This window comes from Phyllobates terribilis, unplaced genomic scaffold, assembly GCF_046119375.1.
Source record: "Phyllobates terribilis strain yellow unplaced genomic scaffold, ASM4611937v1 Scaffold_2__4_contigs__length_985480577, whole genome shotgun sequence".
Taxonomy (NCBI): Eukaryota; Metazoa; Chordata; class Amphibia; order Anura; family Dendrobatidae; genus Phyllobates; species Phyllobates terribilis.
The window spans coordinates 23,629,308-23,650,398 of NW_027362762.1; the positions used below are offsets into that span (position 1 = coordinate 23,629,308).

Sequence of the window (21,091 nt, forward strand, 5' to 3'; positions counted from 1 at the left end):
GATCCCTTGTCATCCCTTCTGTCTTGTTGCCATAGGAGACGTATGGTGTAAAGGGGGGGGGGGGCTGGAGTATCTTGAGCCCATCCCTCATCTGGCTCCGTATCATCTTGAGTAACAGTATGTTGGCGGAGGGAGAGCAGTCTGGCCTGAAATTCTGGGGAGTTGAGGATATCCCCAGGGTTGTGGGTGACTCCCATAGGAAACAGGGGAAGCGTCTCAGCATCGTGGACTGGAGCAGAGGGTGTCACATTAGTTTCAGATGGGTGCTCTGGGACTGCGGGCTTTTCCACCTGTGCTGGTGGCTGGTAATATGCACCGGACGGATCTAGTAGTGGATATAGGCCGGATTGGGGCTTTCCGGGCCTCCCACAACAAGTAAGAGGTGTAGCAAGATGGCCGTGGGAGGGAGGAGTTGGAGTGGAAATGGGATAGTTCTTGGAGGCAGGAAAAGGTGTAGTAAGATGGCCGTTGGAGGAAGGAGGGGGGAGTGGGGGTGGGATTGTTCTTGGGGGCAGGGAAAGGTGTAGTGACAGGCATCAACGGGGTTACGGCCAATTTAGGGTCACATAACAAATCACATTCTGCAGCTTTCATGTATCCGAACAAAGGCTCGGCATTCTCTGTCCCCCCCTGCACCATCTACTCTAAGATGTGCTTGAGTCTGGTGCAAAAATCCTCACCCAACTTTCCCAACTTCTGTGTAACATATTCTTTCTACACTGAAAACTAAAGCCTGCCTGTACTGGATAAGCTTATCATATTCTACAAATTCCTAACATTCTTCTTGCCTTCTTGCCTTCCCGTAACTCCACTAATTGGCTTAACTCCTACAGCAGCATTCCGCAACTTACGAGATCTTTCAAATTTGAATATACACAACATTTTCTTATAGAATGCAATGATCTGTCGTGACTCAGATCACTGGTGCAGTCCACAGGTCGCCATTCCTCAGTGTAGAGCACACCTCAATACACTGATGAGATAGAGAGACACCTCAATCTAACTCCTTTCCTAGCCTTGAATGGCGACTTTACAGTGCGACTCACCACGGCACCCTGACTACAGGTCACCACCCGTCAGTGTAGAGACACCTCGATACACTGATGAGATAGAGAGACACCTCAATCTATCTCCTTTCCTACCACGGCACCACCCGACAGTGTAGAGACACCTCAATACACTGTTTAGATAGAGAGACACCTCAATCTATCTGCTTTCCTACCACGGTACCACCCGACAGTGTAGAGACACCTCAATACACTGTTTCCTAACCTTGACTTTACAGCAGTCTCTGTGTTAGACGAAGAGCACTCCTCAATTCGTCACAGATTCTGACAGCACAACACCTCCTTTACACTACAATTCAGGAATGCTTCGAAACTTCGACTATCAGTTACGGGAGGCAGCTATCTAAAGAAAGTACAGTGACCGGGGGAGGAGGTGGTGGTGTGCACACGAGCACGCGCAGGCATGCGACGTCACTCGGTTTAACACTTGCTGGTTCAGGACGTGGTGCGGGACGCCCAAGGTCTCACCACTCGACCGGTCACCCACCCAGATCCAACCTGACAACCCAACAGGAACCGCTGCGGCTGACACACAGGCAAGTGAGACATATAAAATACATCTCAACTTACCGTGTTCGATGGTGGTTGATCAGGCGTCAAATTCAGCCACCGCGGTCACCACCAGGGAAATCAGCAATATGGGTCCGGGAGGGCGGCGTACCGCTAGCCACGCCGCACGTTGAGCGCCATTTGTGAGGGTCGTGATGACATTCCACTCGTCCTCCAGTCACTCCAAATTCAAACTATGAGCATGGGTCAACCATTCAAAGAATGAGTCAGACAACAAGCTGGTTCAAACTCAGAGCATGCTCAGAAGGCTACTACAGACAACGTCCTCAGCAATGTTCTGTGTTTATTTTTTTACATGCACAAATCTAAATACACTACATAATGGGGAGGGGAAAGAGGTTGTCCGGGGCGGGGTAAGCCATGAAAGTCCAATGTCTGGCCACTCCTGATTGGTCCACATCTCCTTATCTCAGTCTCTGGGCAGATATTGCAGCCGTCAGCTTATAATCTTGTTTCGTTTCTCTGAAATAAGTCTTGGCAACACTGGAACTGTCTTAGTTTAAGTTTCGATTTGAGTATTACGTAGCAAGGAAAGCTTATTGTTATAGGACACAAAATGGTGGTTAGTACATTAGCAAAAAAGCGTATAGAAACTTACAAGAATATAAAAGTGGAAATATATATATTCTCTTTTTCCCCGACAGTCCCCTCAGGGGCAGGTCTGTGTAATGACGTTCTCCTTGCAGTCAGATGATTGGCTGCCCGCAGCGTGCCTCAGTCCCCAGCTCCGTGTCCCTTCAGGGGCAGGTCTGGGTAGTGACATTCTCCTTGCAGTCAGATGATTGGCTGCCCGCAGCGTGCCTCTGTCCCCGGCTCCGTGTACCCTCAGGGGCAGGTCTGTGTAGTGACGTTCTCCTTGCAGTCAGATGATTGGCTGCCTGCATGTATTTAGCTGGGGGTTCATTCATAAGGACGACTCTTGGTTTCCTGGAGATCACCTATGACGGGTTGGCGGCTGGTGTAAGATGCGGACCACCAGTATAGACGTGCCGCCTGTGGAGGTCGCCGAAGGCTGTGGATGTGTCCCTCATCATGGACATCTCTTGTCTCTGCAGTGCCTATGACCTCAGGGTCGCCCCGCTCTCCCGGCTTCACCCCGAGCACTTTGTGTTTTCATCCTTTGGAATTCTCCATGTGGATCCGGTGTCGGGCTCCGAGGTGCAGGATCTGGGGGTCTGGCATCGGGAGGCCGTCCTGTGCCGGACCCTGAGAAAGATCCCCTACTACAGAGACTTCCTGAAGAGGAGAACCTTCACACGGTAAGCAAGCACAAGTGGGCCACAGCAGCACAGAGCACTTCAGGGGAAGAGTGTGCTGTATAGAGAGAATATGGCACGTGTAATTTCAGGGAGGGATTATGGTGTATAGAGGGAGCATGGCTGGATTATGTACATGTGTAATAGCAGCACAGAGTATTTCAGGGAGGGATTATGGTGTATAGAGGGAGCATGGCTGGATTATGTACATGTGTAATAGCAGCACAGAGTATTTCAGTGTCCTCCTTCCTTCTCTGTGTGCAGATGGCAGCGCAGTGTGAGAAGGATTTGTTTTCTCAGGAGGAGAGCCATGCTGAGCCGGAGGCTCCTGATGAACATTCCCCACTACCTGGCCGCCCTCCATCATATTAACAGGTAAGTGCCACACAAGTCTGCAGCCCCCATCACACGCGGACCCTCCTTTGAGAATCACGTCCTGTGCTCCAATCAAATCCACAGCTGCAATTCTCCAGTGATGAGCACATACAAAACACCTTAACCCTAGTACTGCATATAAATGTGTGCAGCCACCACTAGGGGGATCTCCCTGTATATGGATGTATATGGCCACCACTAGGGGGAGCTCCCTGTATATGGATGTATATGGCCACTACTAAGGGGAGCTCCCTGTGTATGGATGTATACGGCTACCACTAGGGGACGCTTCCTGTATATGGATGTATATGGCCACCACTGGAGGGAGCTCCTGGTATATAGATGTCTTTGGCCACCACTAGGGGGAGCTCCCAGTATATATATATATGGCCACCACTGGGGGGGGAGTTCTCTTTATATGGATGTATATAGCCACCACTAGAGGAAGCTCCCTGTATATGGATGTATACGGACACCACTAGGGGTAGCTCCCTCTATTTGGATGTATACGGCCACCACTAGAGGGAGCTTCCTGTGTATGGATGCATACGGCCACCACTAGAGGGAGCTTCTTGTGTATGGATGTATACGGCCACCACTAGGGGGAGCTCCCTCTATATGGATATATACAGTCACCACTAGAGGGAGCTTCCTGCGTATGGATGTATACGGCCACCACTAGGGGGCGCTTCCTGTATATGGATGTATACGGCCACCACTGGGGGGAGCTCCTGGTATATAGATGTCTTTGGCCACCACTAGGGGGAGCTCCCAGTATATATATGTATGGCCACAACTGGAGGGGGAGTTCTCTTTATATGGATGTATATAGCCACCACTAGGGGAAGCTCCCTGTATATGGATGTATATGGCCACCACTAGGGGGAGCTCCCTGTGTATGGATGCATACGGCCACCACTAGAGGGAGCTTCCTGTGTATGGATGTATACGGCCACCACTAGGGGGAGCTCCCTCTATATGGATGTATACAGTCACCACTAGAGGGAGCTTCCTGCGTATGGATGTATACGGCCACCACTAGAGGGAGCTTCCTGTGTATGGATGTATACGGCCACCACTAGAGGGAGCTTCCTGTGTATGGATGTATACGGCCACCACTAGAGGGAGCTTCCTGTGTATGGATGTATTCGGGCACCACTAGAGGGAGCTTCCTGTGTATGGATGTATACGGCCACCACTAGGGGAAGCTCCCTCTATATGGATGTATACAGTCACCACTAGAGGGAGCTTCCTGTGTATGGATGTATACGGCCACCACTAGAGGGAGCTTCCTGTGTATGGATGTATACGGCCACCACTAGAAGGAGATTCCTGTTTATGGATGTATACGGCCACCACTAGAGGGAGCTTCCTGTGTATGGATGTATACGGCCACCACTAGGGGGAGCTCCCTGTATATGGATGTATACGGCCACCACTAGGAGGAGCTCCCTGTATATGGATGTATACGGACACCACTAGGGGGAGCTCCCTGTATATGGATGTATACGGCCACCACTAGGGGGAGCTCCCTGTATATGGATGTATACGGCCACCACTAGGAGGAGCTCCCTGTATATGGATGTATACGGCCACCACTAGACGGAGCTTCCTGTGTATGGATGTATACAGCCACCAGTAGGGGGAGCTCCCTGTATATGGATGTATACGGCCACCACTAGGAGGAGCTCCCTGTATATGGATGTATACGGACACCACTAGGGGGAGCTCCCTGTATATGGATGTATACGGCCACCACTAGGGGGAGCTCCCTGTATATGGATGTATACGGCCACCACTAGGAGGAGCTCCCTGTATATGGATGTATACGGCCACCACTAGGAGGAGCTCCCTGTATATGGATGTATACGGCCACCACTAGACGGAGCTTCCTGTGTATGGATGTATACAGCCACCAGTAGGGGGAGCTCCCTGTATATGGATGTATACGGTGTAAGTTCATGGCATAGGTCCGAGAGCGAGGGAGCTTGGGTGCCACCGGGTTCCAGGGCCCGAGCAAACTGTAACGGGTCTGGGAGGTGGAACCTCTGAGCTAATATACAAAGGGGCAGTCCTTGTAAGGAAGCGGGTGGCTCCCAGGGAAAGCAGGCAGGCAGTCACGTCAAGTGACAGGGACAGTCCCTGGGTAGAAGGGCAGGAGGTCACGGCAAGTGACGGGGACAGTCTCTTGACAGGCGGGGGGTCACGGCAAGTGACAGCAGGATAAGAGTCTCTAGACAGGTGGGTGGTCACGGCAAGTGACAGCAGGATAAGAGTCTCTGGACAGGCAGGTGGTCACAGCAAGTGACGGCTAAGCCTCCAGGTAGGCTAGCAGGCAGGTAGCAGGTGAGCGCTCCCAGGTGAGCGGGTAAGAGTCTCTGGACAGGCTGGCAGGCAGGCAAGTATCAGGCAGGTATCTGGCAGGTGCTTCCTGGTCCGCGGGCGCACTGATCCATAGACAGACTGGCAGATGCTGGTAGGCAGACTGTCGGACCGCAGGATTGCAAGCAGGTAGACAGCACTGGAAAACAAGCTGGCAACGGGACCTGAGGGCTGAAGCAGAGTTGAAAGGCTTTGCAACAACATTGCTCGGGCACCTCCATTTTGGAGGAGGTGCCTTATATATGGTGAGATCCTCCGGCCATTGGCCGGGGACTCCTTAGGACGACGCGCGCGTTCCCTTTAAGAGAGAGGGAGCACGCGCGCCCTAAGCACAGTGACCGGGAAGCAGCGCGCGCTGCCAGCAGAGCGGGAGGAGGACGCCGGGCACGGAGCGGAGAGGTGAGGGGAACAGCGTCCCTGCCTAGCAGGAGGCAGGGACGCCGACGCTACAGTACCCCCCCCTTTAGGCCCCCCCTTTTTAGGCCAGACAGAAATTTACCAAGAATGAGAGGGGCATGGATGTTCTCCCGGGGATCCCATGTTCTCTCCTCAGGACCAAACCCCTTCCAATCCACTAGAAAATAGGTCTTTCCTCTTACCCTTTTGCTGGCCAGAATGTTCTCTACCTCAAACTCGTTTTCAGCGGAAACCGGAGCAGGAGGCGTACCTGTAGACTTGGAAAAAGAGTTAAGTACCACGGGTTTGAGGAGAGATACATGGAAGGAGTTAGGGATCCGCAAGTTGGCCGGGAGTTTCAATTTATAGGCCACCGGGTTGATTTGTTTGATAACTTCCAGTGGGCCGATGAACCGAGGCCCTAACTTGTAGAAAGGAATCTTGAGCCGGACATATTTGGACGAGAGCCAGACTTTATCTCCAGGACGGAATTGTGGCGGATCCAGACGTCTTTTGTCAGCCTGTTTTTTCATCCGCTCGGATGACTGAAGAAGTGCGGATCTGGTACTTTCCCAAATGGAGGAAAATTCGCTAACAAGAGATTCCGCAGCCGGATTGTCCACCGAGGTGGAGACGGGAAAGGGGTTCCGAGGATGCTGACCGTAGACTATAAAAAACGGGGATTTGGAGGAAGATTCGCTCTCGTGATTATTGTAGGAAAATTCGGCCCACGGTAAAAGATCCACCCAGTCGAAATGGTGAGCATTAACAAAGTGCCGGAGGTAACTGGTTAAAATTTGGTTGATCCGCTCTACTTGACCATTGGACTGAGGGTCATAAGCAGAAGAGAAGTCCAAGGTGACCCCCAGCAATTTACACATGGCTCGCCAGAAGCGAGAGGTGAACTGAACTCCTCGATCGGATACGATGTGGAGAGGAAGACCATGAAGACGGAAAATATGATGGATAAAGTCTTTAGCCAACTCAGATGCAGACGGGAGGCCCGGCAGGGGAATGAAGTGAGCCATCTTAGAAAAGCGGTCAGCGACCACCCAAATGACCGTACAACCGGCAGAGACAGGGAGGTCCGTTATAAAGTCCATGGCTATATGCTGCCACGGGGCAGCAGGTACAGGAAGAGGCAGGAGGCGGCCGGCTGGCAGGTGTCTAGGAACCTTGTTGCGGGCGCAGGACGCACAGGCTGAAACAAAGTCTATTACGTCCTTGTGCAGGGTAGGCCACCAGTAATGCAGGGTAATAAGCTGGAGGGTCTTTTTCTGACCAGCATGGCCAGCTAGCTTAGACGAATGTCCCCAGTGTAGAACCTTCTCACGATCAGGTACTGTTACGAACGTCTTACCGGGTGGAAGACGATTTAGATTCATGGGGGCCACCTGCATTACTTTGGCGGGGTCGATGATGTGCTTAGGCTCCTCCTCTAGATCAGAGACCAAAAAGGATCGGGACAAGGCATCAGCTTTGATGTTTTTGTCTGCCGGGCGAAAATGAAGAATGAAATCAAAGCGGGCGAAGAACAAGGACCACCGGGCTTGGCGCGGGTTTAGTCTCTGGGCACTCTGGAGGTAAGCCAAGTTCTTGTGGTCCGTGTAAATTATTACCGGGTGAAGAGCCCCCTCGAGCAGGTAACGCCACTCCTCCAGTGCCAGCTTAATGGCTAATAATTCTCGGTCTCCTATAGAATAATTGCGCTCAGAAGAGGAGAAGAGTTTGGAGAAGAAGCCGCAGGTTACCATTCTTCCGGAAGACGACTTTTGGGTGAGTACCGCTCCGGCTCCGGAGGAGGAAGCGTCTACTTCTAGGAAGAATTGTTTGTTGCCGTCCGGACGATGCAGCACAGGGGCGGAGGAGAAAGCTTGTTTCAAGGAAAGGAAGGCCTCCTCTGCTTCGGGTGGCCATTCTTTGGGATTAGCGCCCTTACGGGTGAGCGCAGAGATAGGGGCAGTCCGGGAAGAGAAGTGCGGAATGAAGAGGCGGTAGTAGTTGGCGAAGCCCAGGAACCGCTGGATAGCCTTTAACCCCTCCGGTCGGAGCCACTTCTGGATGGCAGACAGTTTCTCAGGATCCATTCGTAGGCCGGTCTGAGAGATTATGTAGCCCAGAAACGGAAGCGAGGTCTGCTCAAAGAGGCACTTCTCATATTTTGCGTAGAGGTGGTTCTGCCTGAGCCTGAGCAGGACCTGACGAACGTTCCTCCGGTGTGTGGGAAGATCCGGAGAGAAGACCAAGATGACGTCCAGGTACACCACCACGCAGGAGTAGAGAAGGTCACGGAAGATGTCATTGACCAACTCTTGAAAGACGGCGGGAGCATTACAGAGACCGAAGGGCATTGCGAGGTATTCATAGTGGCCGTCCCGGGTGTTGAATGCCGTCTTCCATTCATCCCCCTGACGGATACGGACCAGGTTATACGCCCCACGGAGATCCAGCTTGGTGAAGATTCTAGCACCCCTCAGACGGAATTCAGGAATGAGCGGAAGGGGGTATTTATTTTTCACCGTGACCTGGTTAAGGCCTCTATAGTCTATACAGGGACGGAGTGAGCCGTCTTTCTTTTTGACGAAGAAGTAGCATGCTCCCGCCGGGGAGGTAGATTTCCGGATAAATCCCGGGGCCAGATTCTCCTCGATATATTCAGACATGGACCGGGTTTCAGCAGCGGACAAAGGCTAAATACGCCCACGGGGAGGAGTAGCACCGGGTATCAGGTCGATTGGGCAATCGTATGGTCTATGAGGGGGTAATGTCTCTGCTTCTCTTTTGTTAAAGACGTCCGCATAAGACCAATAGGGAACCGGTATGCCGGGTAGATTGGCTGGGGTAGGAGAAGGACGGGCTGGACGAACGGGAACTAAACAAGTCTTATGTCAGTCCTGCCCCCAGCGAAGGACTTCTCCGGTCTGCCAATCAAGCACGGGTGCATGTCTCTGGAGCCACGGTAGGCCTAGCAAGAGGGCGTGAGAGAGTCCAGGCAGAACATGGAAGAAGATGCTCTCAGAGTGCAGCATTCCCACCTGCAGAGTTATGGATTCGGTGATGAGTTGGATGGGATCTGGTAAGAGACCCCCATCCACGGCGGCGACAGATAAGGGTACAGCCAGAGGTTTGGTGGGAATGCGGTATTTCTCTACCAGGGACTGAGAAATGAGATTTCCGGCAGCTCCAGAATCAAGTTGAGCAAGTTCAAAGTAACGGTTCTCCCCGCAGATGATAGAGACCGACAGCATCAGAGAAGGAGAGGATTTATTTTTGTCTAGGACGACCTCTCTGAGCGATCCTAGACACAGGCGTTTCCTGACCTCTCCGGGCAGGAACGGATCCGGTGCTCCTTACTACCGCAGTAGAAACAGCTCCCCTCGGCACGGCGAGACTCTTGACAGGTTTTGACCATTTTGATTTGGTCGACCTGCATGGGCTCTGGCGAGTGTGCCCGGGGAGTTACAGAGGAAGAGACGGGATTCAGAAAAGTAGGAGCAAGGCGTGGAAACCTCCTCTCACGGGTGACCTCTTTGGTGCGCTCCTGGAACCGGATGTCAATCCGGGTGGCAAGTGTCACTAAGTCATCGAGAGTGGTAGGAATGTCCCGACCGGCAAGTTCATCTTTAATCCGGCCGGACAGGCCCTCCCAGAAGACGGAAACCAGTGCCTCATTATCCCAGGCAAGCTCGGAAGCAAGGGTACGGAACCGTATGACATATTGGCCCACGGTGAGACTCCCTTGACGGAGACGTAGCAGAGATGAGGCGGATGAGGTCTTTCGTCCTGGTTCTTCGAAGACTTTCCGGAAAGCCGTGAGAAAGGCTGGCAGGTTGGATACCAGGGGGTCTCCTCTCTCCCATAGAGGATTTAGCCAAGCCAGTGCCTCCCCAGTGAGATGGGACATGATGAAGGCCACCTTGGCTCGGTTAGTGGTGAACTGGTATGCCAAAAGTTCGAAGTGCAGGGTGCACTGGTTAATGAAGCCCCTTGCCTGACCGGGATCTCCACTAAAACGAGGCGGGGCGGAAAGGCGAGGACCGGGAAGGGATGCCATGGTATTGATGGGCAGCGATGCTGCCGGGGTAGGAGTCGTGCGACTGGAAGCAGGTCCCGAAGAGGTAGTCAGTGTGTCCAGGCGGGAGTTAACACTACGCAGGTGGCTCAGGATGGACTCCTGTTGGGACCTCTGACGGGACAGTTCATGGCATAGGTCCGAGAGCGAGGGAGCTTGGGTGCCACCGGGTTCCAGGGCCCGAGCAAACTGTAACGGGTCTGGGAGGTGGAACCTCTGAGCTACTATACAAAGGGGCAGTCCTTGTAAGGAAGCGGGTGGCTCCCAGGGAAAGCAGGCAGGCAGTCACGTCAAGTGACTGGGACAGTCTCTGGGTAGAAGGGCAGGAGGTCACGGCAAGTGACAGCAGGGTAAGAGTCTCTCGATAGGCAGGTGGTCACGGCAAGTGACAGCAGGATAAGGGTCTCTGAACAGGCAGGTGGTCACAGCAAGTGACAGCAGGGTAAGAGTCTCCGGACAGGCAGGTGGTCACAGCAAGTGACGGCTAAGCCTCCAGGTAGGCTAGCAGGCAGGTAGCAGGAGAGCGCTCCCAGGTGAGCGGGTGAGAGTCTCTGGACAGGCTGGCAGGCCGGTATCAGGCAGGTATCTGGCAGGTGCTTCCTGGTCCACGGGCGGACTGATCCATAGACAGACTGGCAGATGCTGGTAGGCAGACTGTCGGACCGCAGGATTGCAAGCAGGTAGACAGCACTGGAAAGCAAGCTGGCAACGGGACCTGAGGGCTGAAGCAGAGTTGAAAGGCTTTGCAACAACATTGCTCGGGCACCTCCATTTTGGAGGAGGTGCCTTATATATGGTGAGGTCCTCCAGCCATTGGCCGGGGACTCCTTAGGATGACGCGCGCGGCCCCTTTAAGAGAGAGGGAGCGCGCGCGTGCGCGCCCTAAGCACAGTGACCGGGAAGCAGCACGCGCTGCCAGCAGAGTGGGAGGAGGACGCCGGGCACGGAGCAGAGAGGTGAGGGGAACGGCGTCCCTGCCTAGCAGGAGGCAGGGACGCCGACGCTTCATACGGCCACCACTAGAGGGAGCTTCCTGTGTATGGATGTATATGGCCACCACTAGGAGGAGCTCCCTGTATATGGATGTATACGGCCACCACTAGACGAAGCTTCCTGTGTATGGATGTATACAGCCACCAGTAGGGGAAGCTCCCTGTATATGGATGTATACGGCCACCACTAGGGGGAGCTCCCTGTATATGGACGTGTACAGCTACCACTAGGGGGAGATCCCTGTATATGGATGTATATGGCCCCACTAGGGGGAGCTCCTTGTATATGGATGTATACGGCCACCACTAGGAGGAGCTCCCTGTATATGGATGTATACGGCCACCACTAGACGAAGCTTCCTGTGTATGGATGTATACGGCGACCAGTAGGGGGAGCTCCCTGTATATGGATGTATACGGCCACCACTAGGGGGAGCTCCCTGTATATGGACGTGTACGGCTACCACTAGGGGGAGCTCCCTGTATATGGATATATGCAGCCACCACTAGGGGGAGATCCCTGTATATGGATGTATATGGCCACCACTAGGGGGAGCTCCCTGTATATGGATGTATACAGCCACCACTAGGGGGAGATCCCATCCCTGTATATGGATGTATATGGCCACCACTAGGGGGAGCTCCCTCTATATGGGTGTATACAGTCACCACTAGGGGGAGATCCCTGTATATGGATGTATATGGCCACCACTAGGGGGAGCTCCCTGTATATGGATGTATACGGACACCGCTAGGGGGAGCTCCCTCTATATGGATGTATACAGTCACCACTAGGGGGAGCTCCCTGTATATGGATGTATATGGCCACCACTAGGGGGAGTTCCCTGTATATGGATGATTCTCTGTGTATTTTGGATTAATGACGTTGCGGGTGTTTGGTGGGACACATGACAGTCTGCTTTGTTGCTCGTTTCCAGGTTTCTCGAGGAGATGGCGCTGTTGCTATGGTTTCCTGTACACGTTCCTAATCCCATTTCTCTAGATCAACTAGAAACGGATCAGCAGCACATGGGCTCCACGGCCAAGGGCCATGTGTACCGCCTCATCACCCTGACTTCCCAGGTCCTGGAGATGGTGAGATATAATTAAGGACCCTGTAGATAGTGGCAAGGGGATCTTCTAGAGGGGGGACAACATCCCATGCAGCGGGTGAGGGGAGGAACGTCCTGTTCGGGAGGAGGGGGATAGTTTCGTGTAGAGGGAAGTAGTGGAAGGGAGAACAGGCCCTCTAGCAAGGAGTGGGTGCGGTGTTGGTGGTGGGCGACGTCCTGTCTAGGGGGAAGGGTGCAGAACATTCCCTCTAGATTCACTAGGAATTTAATATCATGTGTATGTGTAGGGAGGGTGATGCCCCATCCAGTGTGGGAGGGGTGGGCACAATGTCCCATCTGGAGTGAAGGGAACGTTACATCTAGAGGAGTAGCAGTTGGGGGAGGAATGTCCCATCCAGAGGGGAGGAGGGTGAGAAAGTCCCTCCAGCTAGGAGTGAGGGTGGTGGTGGTTGGGGGAACATCTCATCTTGAGAGGAGTGTGGGGGTGGAGAACGTCCGATCTAGAGGCGGGGAAGAGAACTTCACGTCTAGAGATGAGTAGTGGGGGAAATGTCCCATCCAGAGGGGAATTGAGAGGTAGAACGACCCATCCAGAGGAATTGAGGGGTATAACATCCCATCTAGCGAGGGGCGGGGGTGGGATGGACGTCTCATATAGATGAGAGTGGTGGTGGGAGAACATTCCTAATAGAGAGGAGTGTAGGTGGGAGTGTCTCGTATAGATTTCAGGTGTGGAGAAAGTCCCGTATAGAAACAAGAAAGGGGAGGAGAACGTTCCATCTAGAGATGAGAAATGGGGGGAGAACGTTCCATCTAGAGATGAGAAATGGGGGGAGAACGTTCCATCTAGAGATGAGAAATGGGGCGAGCGGGGAGTGGAGGTGGGGGGCGTCTCATATACAGTGCCTTGTGAAATTATTTGGCCCCTTAAACTTTTCTACCTTTTGTCACATTTCTGGCTTCAAACATAAAGATATAAAATTATAATTTTTAGGGGAAGAATCAATAACAAGTGGGACACAATCGTGAAGTGGAACGAAATTTATTGGATATTTTAAACTTTAACAAATTAAAAACTGAAAAGTGGGGCGTGCAATATTATTCGGCCCTTTACTTTCAGTGCAGAAGTTCAGTGAGGATCCCTGAAGGATCCAATGTTGTCCTAAATGACTGGTAATGAAACATAGGATCCACCTGTGTGTAATCCAGTCTCGGTATAAATGCACCTGCTCTATGATAGTCTCAGGGTTCTGTTTCAAGTGCAGAGAGCATCATGAAGACCAAGGAACACACCAGGCAGGTCCGAGATACTGTTGTGGCGAAGTTTAAAGCCGGATTTGGATACAAAAAGATTTCCCAAGTTTTAAACATCTCAAGGAGCACTGTGCAAGCGATCATATTGAAATGGAAGGAGTATCAGACCCCAGCAAATCTACCAAGACCCGGCCGTCCCTCTAAACTTTCATCTCGAACAAGGAGAAGACTGATCAGAGATGCAGCCAAAAGGCCCATGATCACTCTGGATGAACTGCAGAGATCTACAGCTGAGGTGGGAGAGTCTGTCCATAGGACAACAATCAGTCGTACACTGCACAAATCTGGCCTTTATGGAAGAGTGGCAAGAAGAAAGCCATTTCTCAAAGATATCCATAAAAAGTCTTGTTTGAAGTTTGCCACAAGCCACCTGGAGACACACCAAACATGTGGAATAAGGTACTCTGGTCAGATGAAACCAAAATCAAACTTTTTGGCCACAATGCAAAACTATATGTTTGGCGTAAAAGCAACACAGCTCATCACCCTCAAAACACCATCCCCACCGTCAAACATGGTGGTGGCAGCATCATGGTTTGGACCTGTTTTTCTTCAGCAGGGACAGGGAAGATGGCAATGTGGCACCCCGAGGGCTCGGTTGCTACAGAGGTATTGCATCTCATCCAGATGTGCGATATCTCACTCTCAGGTAAGGATGGAGTGTGGATCAGGACCCCGACACCTGCATGCATTACACCACATTTCCGGGGGGCAGGGCGACCGATATGCTCCAGGCAGAGCACGACAGTCTCTGTCCCTGGCTGGAGTAGGGGGAGGGAACACCGAGGAAGGGGGAACCCTGTACTGCAGGAGCAGGGAGGAAGTAGTTCCTGGGTGCACCTAGAGGGAGGTATAAAAGGTGGGCACCATCTTAGTTCAGGTTGAGTTGAGTCTGAGGAGAAGTGACCGGGAGCAGAGGCTCTGCATGAGCTCTGCTCCGGAGGCGGGCCTAGTAACTTAGGCCCAAGCCTGGAGAGGAAAAGAAAGGAAGAGGAGCTTAGAAGGCTCCAGGAACAAGGAACGAAGGGACCCCAGGGGTGTGGACCGGTTGGTAGCCACCACACGCCCGAATCTACCTGCGTGGAGGGGTCAGGCCAAAGGGGGAGTGTGGCACCCAGGGGATGGGGACTACTCGGCGCCCGGGCCTTAATGCCTGGCCTTGGGGGATGTCGCGGTGGTCGGCTCCCGGGCCCGTACCCTGGGGTCTCTCTTAAAAAAAAGGGGTTAAATGGAAAATGAAAGTTCGTGACGCCACCTGTGGTGTCTGGTGAGGACCACCAGCGCTGCGGCAGTCCACTGAGGCCGGTGTTACGGCAGCTATGATGGGGTAGCTCCCAACAGGTGGAGCTAGGCCTCAGGGCAGCGGTGTTCGGTAAGGTGCACTATATGGCGGTGACCCAGCCGGGTCCAAGGAAAAAATGGGAGACACACGTTTGGCTTCAGTACCTTTTTACTGGTGGAGTTGCGGTACCTCCTGGAGCACTGTAGGGTGAGGGGTGCACTGCAGGTCTCTCCCCAGTGAGCAGGTATAGGGCCTCCTGTATCCTTGCCGCTTGTGTAGTTTATGGCCTGTCTGAAACTAGGCCTAACTTAGTCCTTGTGTTGCGCCGGCTGACCTGGTGTTAGGGCCTTTTGCTGAAGAGCACGCTCCTGGTATGGCGGAGCCTCCGTGCCTCCTGGTCCTGTTACGTGTCAGCTCCTGGGCTATCCTGAGACCTGAAGTCTTCCAGGAAAGATCCGGTTGTTTTCCACAGATGGTATACTGCTCTGCAGACTCGGAGCCGGTGTCCGGTATATTTCTGGGGTGAGCTTATGAAGCTCCTCGGTCCCCGATGCTACTGTTCCACTAGCCTTCGGCCTACTCTGGGCCCTCACTAGGCTATACACACTGGCAGTAAGCTGGCTGCCTCTTCTGCCGCTCTTTAGAGCGTCGGCAACGCTCCTAGCTGTCTCTCTCTGAGCTTCTTGCAGCAGACTCCAAACAACTCCTCTCAGCAGAAACCTGCTGAGTCACTAACCTTCTGTGTCTCAGCAGAGAGTCCTGACTGGACTCACTCCTTAGACAACTGACTGAACTTCCTCTCTTCCTGCCTCCACCCTCCTTTATATATTCACTAAAGGGCTCCCTCTGGTGGTTCTGAAGTAGGGTGGAGGTGTGTGTATGCTCTGAGGGCCTCTTGTGGAGAAAACCTGAAATGCACCCCCCTTTGGTCTGTGACTCCATGTGACGCGCCCCCTGGGCCTGTGCTGCTTCTGCTACGCAGGGGGATACCCGGAGCCGGATCTGCTGGGGATAGTAGTCCTCGTGGCGGTGACCCGGTCCGTGCCCAGGGTGTCAAACTAAGCGGCGGAGTTTAGTATAAGATGTTATAGTGTTCGACTACGCCACCCGTTGAATGCGGTTATGAAACCGCCGCTGCAGGGCAGACCGCTGAGGCCGGTGGTACGGTTGTGCAGCGTGGATAGTATAACCCCCAACGGGAGGGGTATGGCCTCAGGGCAGCGGACGTGGATGATGGGGATAGTAGAATTGCTCGCAGGCACCAGGAACCACTCAGAGACGGTGCGGTGTAGTTCAGGGTCTTTACTGGTGGCAAAGGTAGACCCTCCCGGGAGTACTGGCTAGCGATCGGGGCCTGGTCAGTCCGTGAGCAGACAGGATCTCCTCTGGCCAGGCGGAGTTGTAGGCCTCCCCAACTAACTGTACTCTTCTTGGCTACCTTGCTAGAAGCGGGTAAAAGTAGCCCACGTCCCTGAGTGTACCGTGTGGTGCTCACCCGTATGGCCAGTGACTCTGGGCCTTCTGGTAGCCTCCGCTCCACGACGGCGGTGCTGGTCCCTTGCGTGTGACCGTGCCTTCGGGTTTCTTGGCCAGAGGACCTGAAATCCCCTGCCGGTCGGTTTCTGCTGCTGGGTATGGAACAGTCCCCACAGCCTCGGACTCCGTGTCCGGTGAGATCTCTTCAGCCAAGGCGAGCTATCTAGCTTCCAGCCTCTGGCACTCACTCCTGCTCCTCCAGAGCTCCTGTTGTCACTTTCCCTGCAACTGCTCCACACCAGACCAGACTGTGTCTCTGTCTCTGTCTGTGTTCTTTTCTAACCCCACCTCAGCCCCAGTTTATATAGGGGAAGTTCTTCCCCTCCCAGGACTGGGCAGGAGGTGTGGCATGCTTAGGATTCCTGACCAGGAGACCTCCCACCTGCTCACAGACGTAATATTGCTATTACTGTGGTAACCAGAACCCTGGGGTGCCACATTCCCCCCCAGTAAAATTTAGTACTCCGGGACTAAACATATTTTTGAAAACATAACAGGGTATAAACAGGAACAATACAATAAGGAAAAACACGTTAAGGTGGTCACGGCGTGTCCGCAACCGGGTGCAATTTTTGAAGCAAAAAGGGTGTCCATTTCACCAAAGAACAGGGAGCCGTAACCAGGTAGGGGTCTGTTCTGCCCCGAGTCTTTAACAGTCTTTAGTCCGTTCCTGGGTTACGCTCCAAACATATATACAATAGAGTTCTAGTAAATCCACAAAAGATACCTATAAAATAACTGGAAAAACATAATTATTTACAAGCAACAGTAAACAGGTAAATATTAATAAAACAGTCTAAACACTTTAGATCCTCCAACGTACGGGCAACTGGCCTCTAGTGGCTCTAGTGGACCTACGGAGCTGACTAACTGGTCCTGCACTACAGGGTGTAGGAGCTGTTAAAGGTAAGCTGGGCAGCTGTCTACGGACTCTTTGGCTCACTAGGGGCACGGCAGACTCACTATAAGCAGAGGGTCGATTCTCCTGGTCTGCTTGTGTGGGGTCTTCTGCCTCCTGGACCGGCTGCTCTTCCAGCTCTACCTGTTTTTCCGTAGGCACTTGGGATGCTGGCTGGAGGAAGGTGAGGACGGGTACCACAACAGCGCCATTTACTTGTGTCCAAGACCGAGGGAAGTCTCCGAGTACAGTACTGACCATCTCTTCCCTTTTCTCTGCGGGTCGAGGGTTTTCTTGATCTTCTTCAGGGTTTCGTAGCTGCTCGGGACACTTCTTCAGGTGATCTCGGGAGACAATGGCTGTGGTTTCTCCTCCATCCTTACTGATTGTGCAGACTTTCGGGTTTTCATGGCTTGATGGCAGTACGGTGTACGGGTCCTTTTCCCACTGGTCGTCCAACTTGTGGAGCCGTCTTTTCCTCTTCAAGACCTGCTCTCCAGGTACCAGGGGAACAGCGGGAGCATACTGGTTGTAAGTCTTCTCCTGTCCTTCTCTTGCTTGACGGAGACTTCGCTCAACGCTCTCCTGTACTTTCCGGTACTGCTGCTGCCTCTCTGTGTCCCAGTCTGCTTCTGGTGAAGTGTCCTCGGGGACTCCCATATCCAGATCAACAGGCAGCTTACCAGGTCTTGCTCTCATTAGGTAAGCCGGGGTACAGTTGGTAGAACCTACAGGGATGTGGTTGTATAGGTCCACCAGATCAGGCAGTTTCTCAGGCCACAGACTACGTTCTTCCAGGGGCAATGTTTTCAGAAGGTCTATCACCACCTGGTTCATCTTCTCGCAGAGTCCATTGGTTTGCGGATGATAGGGTGTTGTTCTTATCTTCCGGCAGCCATACAGAGTGCAGAACTCCTGGAAGACTTCCGCTTCAAAGGCAGGTCCTTGGTCCGTCAGCACCTGCTCTGGGTATCCGTGTGGACGGCAGAAGTGCTGCTGGAAGGCTCTAGCTGCTGTTTGAGCCGTTAAGTCCTTGACGGGGACTACAACCAAGAACCGGGAGTAGTGATCCACGATGGTTAACGCATAGACGTAGCCACTTCTGCTGGGGGTCAGTTTTACATGGTCCAAGGCTACCAGTTCCAACGGCTGCCTGGTGACGATGGACTGCAGGGGAGCCTTCTGGCTGGCACGGTCCTTCCTTCTTAGGTTGCATGGGCCACAGTCTCTGCACCACCTCTCGATGGTTCCTCTCATGCCTACCCAGTGGAACCGCCCGCGCAGCAGGAACTCCAGCTTCTTCCATCCGAAGTGCCCAGCTCCGTCGTGGTATGCCTCCAGTACCATTGCCGCGTCTCTTCTTGGCACCACTACTTGCCAGACCAGTTCATGCGTCCGGGAGTTAACCATTCTGCGGCACAACTTCCCCTTGTAAAGGAACAGTCGACTCTTCTCAGCCCACAGTTGCTTGGTCTCCTCCGGAGCGTCTGGGTCAAGGCGGGCATCTGGCTGAGTCAGCATCTCCTTCACCAGTCGGACGGCGGGGTCACTGTCTTGCGTTTCTGCCCAGTTGTAATGAGGTAAGGGGTTGAACGTAGCGGATTGCTTACCCCTTACACGGTGGGAATACTGGGTAGTCCCATGACGGTGAAACGCGGGGAGTTCAACTTCTTCCAGTTCCCCTGGATCTTCCCCTACGTCCGGTAGGTTTGGCATTCTGGACAAGGCATCCGCGTTGGTATTGGAGCGTCCTGCCCGGTATTTGATCGTGAACTCATAGTTGGACAGGCGGGCCATCCATCTCTGCTCCAGGGCACCGAGTCTTGCAGTGTCCAGGTGTGTCAACGGGTTGTTATCCGTGTACACGGTGAACCGGGAAGAGGCGAGGTAGTGCTTAAAGCGTTCGGTGACTGCCCACACCACTGCCAGGAACTCTAGCTTGAATGAGCTGTAATTCTCAGGGTTTCTTTCGGTGGGTCGCAGTTTTCGGCTGGCGTAAGCAATTACCCGTTCTCTCCCCTGCTGGATCTGGGACAGTACGGCTCCTAGCCCGATGTTACTTGCGTCGGTGTAGAGGATAAAGGGCTGGCTGTAATCAGGGTACGCCAGGATTTCATCCCCCGTGAGGGCCATCTTCAGCTGGCGGAAGGACTCTTCTTCCAGCTTCTCCCATCTGAAGGGCGGCTTCTGGTTCTTGGCCTTCCTGGACTGGCCTATCAGGAGGTCCTGCATAGGAGCTGCCTTTTTGGTGAAACCGGGAATGAATCTTCGGTAGTAGCCTACCAACCCGAGGAACTGCCGCACTTCCTTTACGCTGGAGGGTCTTGGCCATTCCTTAATCGCGGTGATCTTATCAGGGTCGGGGGCCACTCCGTCAGCACTCACCACGTGTCCCAGGTACTGCACTTTTGGTTTTAGCAGGTGACACTTCGACGGTTTCACCTTCAGACCGTAGTTTGCCAGGGCGTCAAACACCTCCGCCAGGTGTTTCAGGTGGTCCTCGTAGGTTTTGGAATAAACTATAACATCGTCCAGGTACAGCAGGACCGTCTCAAAGTTCCGGTGTCCCAGACAGCATTCCATCAATCGTTGGAAGGTTCCTGGTGCGTTGCAGAGTCCGAACGGCATGCAGGTAAACTCGCTAAGTCCCATCGGGGTGGTGAATGCGGTCTTCTCCCGGTCCGCCTCTGCTACAGGAACCTGCCAGTACCCGCTAGTGAGATCCAAAGTGGAGAAGAAGTTAGCAGATTTTAAAGCAGCCAAAGACTCCTCTATCCTTGGTAAGGGGTACGCATCTTTGTGTGTGATACGGTTGATTTTCCGGTAATCTACACACATTCTCATAGTGTTGTCTTTCTTTTTAACCAAGACTAGTGGAGCTGCCCAGGGGCTACAGCTATCCCTGATTACCCCAGCCTCCTTCATGTCTCTAAGCATCCCCTTGGCGTGTTGGTAGTGTGCAGGGGGTACGGGACGATACCTCTCCTTTATGGGAGGATGGTCTCCCGTGGGGATGTGATGTTCCACTCCCTTTACTCGCCCGAAGTCTAGCGGGTGTTTACTGAACACTCTCTCGTATTCCTGGATCACCCGGTAGACTCCCTGCTTTTGGTGAGCGGGCGTGGAGTTAGTACCCAAATGCAGTTGCTGACACCAGTCCTCCATTTGTTGCCTAGAGCCGTTACCTTCCTCTGGATGAGATGGAGGCAAGGGTTCCACGGACTGTACAGAATTTTGGTTGATAGTATACAATTTGGCTAGCGTAGCATACCGGGGCAGGTACACTTCCCTCTTCCCGATATTTATTATGCGAACGGGCACCCTCCCATGGCGTACATCAACCACCCCCCGTGCCGTCAAAATGGTGGGCCTACTATCTGAGTAGACTGGTTCTACCATTGCCTGGTAATCTCTACCTCTCAGACCAATAGCTGCCCGGCACCAAATCATCATTTTACTTTTCGGGGGCATGGCAATAGGGAAAGGGTCACACATTCTCACGCTACCAATCTCACCACCGGAGAGTTCCACCTGTTGCCGTCGCATCAGTGCCCGGATCTCTTTTTGGAGCACTCGCTGCTGGCCGGAGCTGGCGTTCTTGGCAACCTGCTGTAAAATGAGAATCACCTCTGCAAGACAATTTTCAATCACATTAGTTCCTAGAGTTATCTTTGGGTGACTCTCGCGCTTGTCAATGTCTACAATGATCAGTCCCTGTGCTGCCAGTTCGACTTTACCGATTTTAATGGTCATCTCTTTAAATCCGATCTGTGGCACGGGTTGACCATTGCTGGCGATGATACTCAAGTCGTCGTCTGGGTAGCGGGTTATATCCGAGTCATTCCAGTACTGCTTGAAGAGCACGTACGGGATGGTGG

The 21,091-nt window shown here is 53.1% G+C and overlaps 1 protein-coding gene across 1 annotated transcript in view; it reads left to right on the plus strand.

The window, feature by feature from the left end:
* The window catches only part of DNHD1 (dynein heavy chain domain 1), a 552,395-nt gene that overhangs the window by 110,704 nt on the left and 420,600 nt on the right, over positions 1-21,091 (plus strand). The window contains exons 5-7 of the mRNA XM_073661200.1: positions 2,693-2,896; positions 3,158-3,268; positions 12,049-12,205. Of these exons, the coding sequence (XP_073517301.1) occupies positions 2,693-2,896; positions 3,158-3,268; positions 12,049-12,205 (472 nt within the window). The remainder of the gene's footprint in view (positions 1-2,692; positions 2,897-3,157; positions 3,269-12,048; positions 12,206-21,091) is intronic.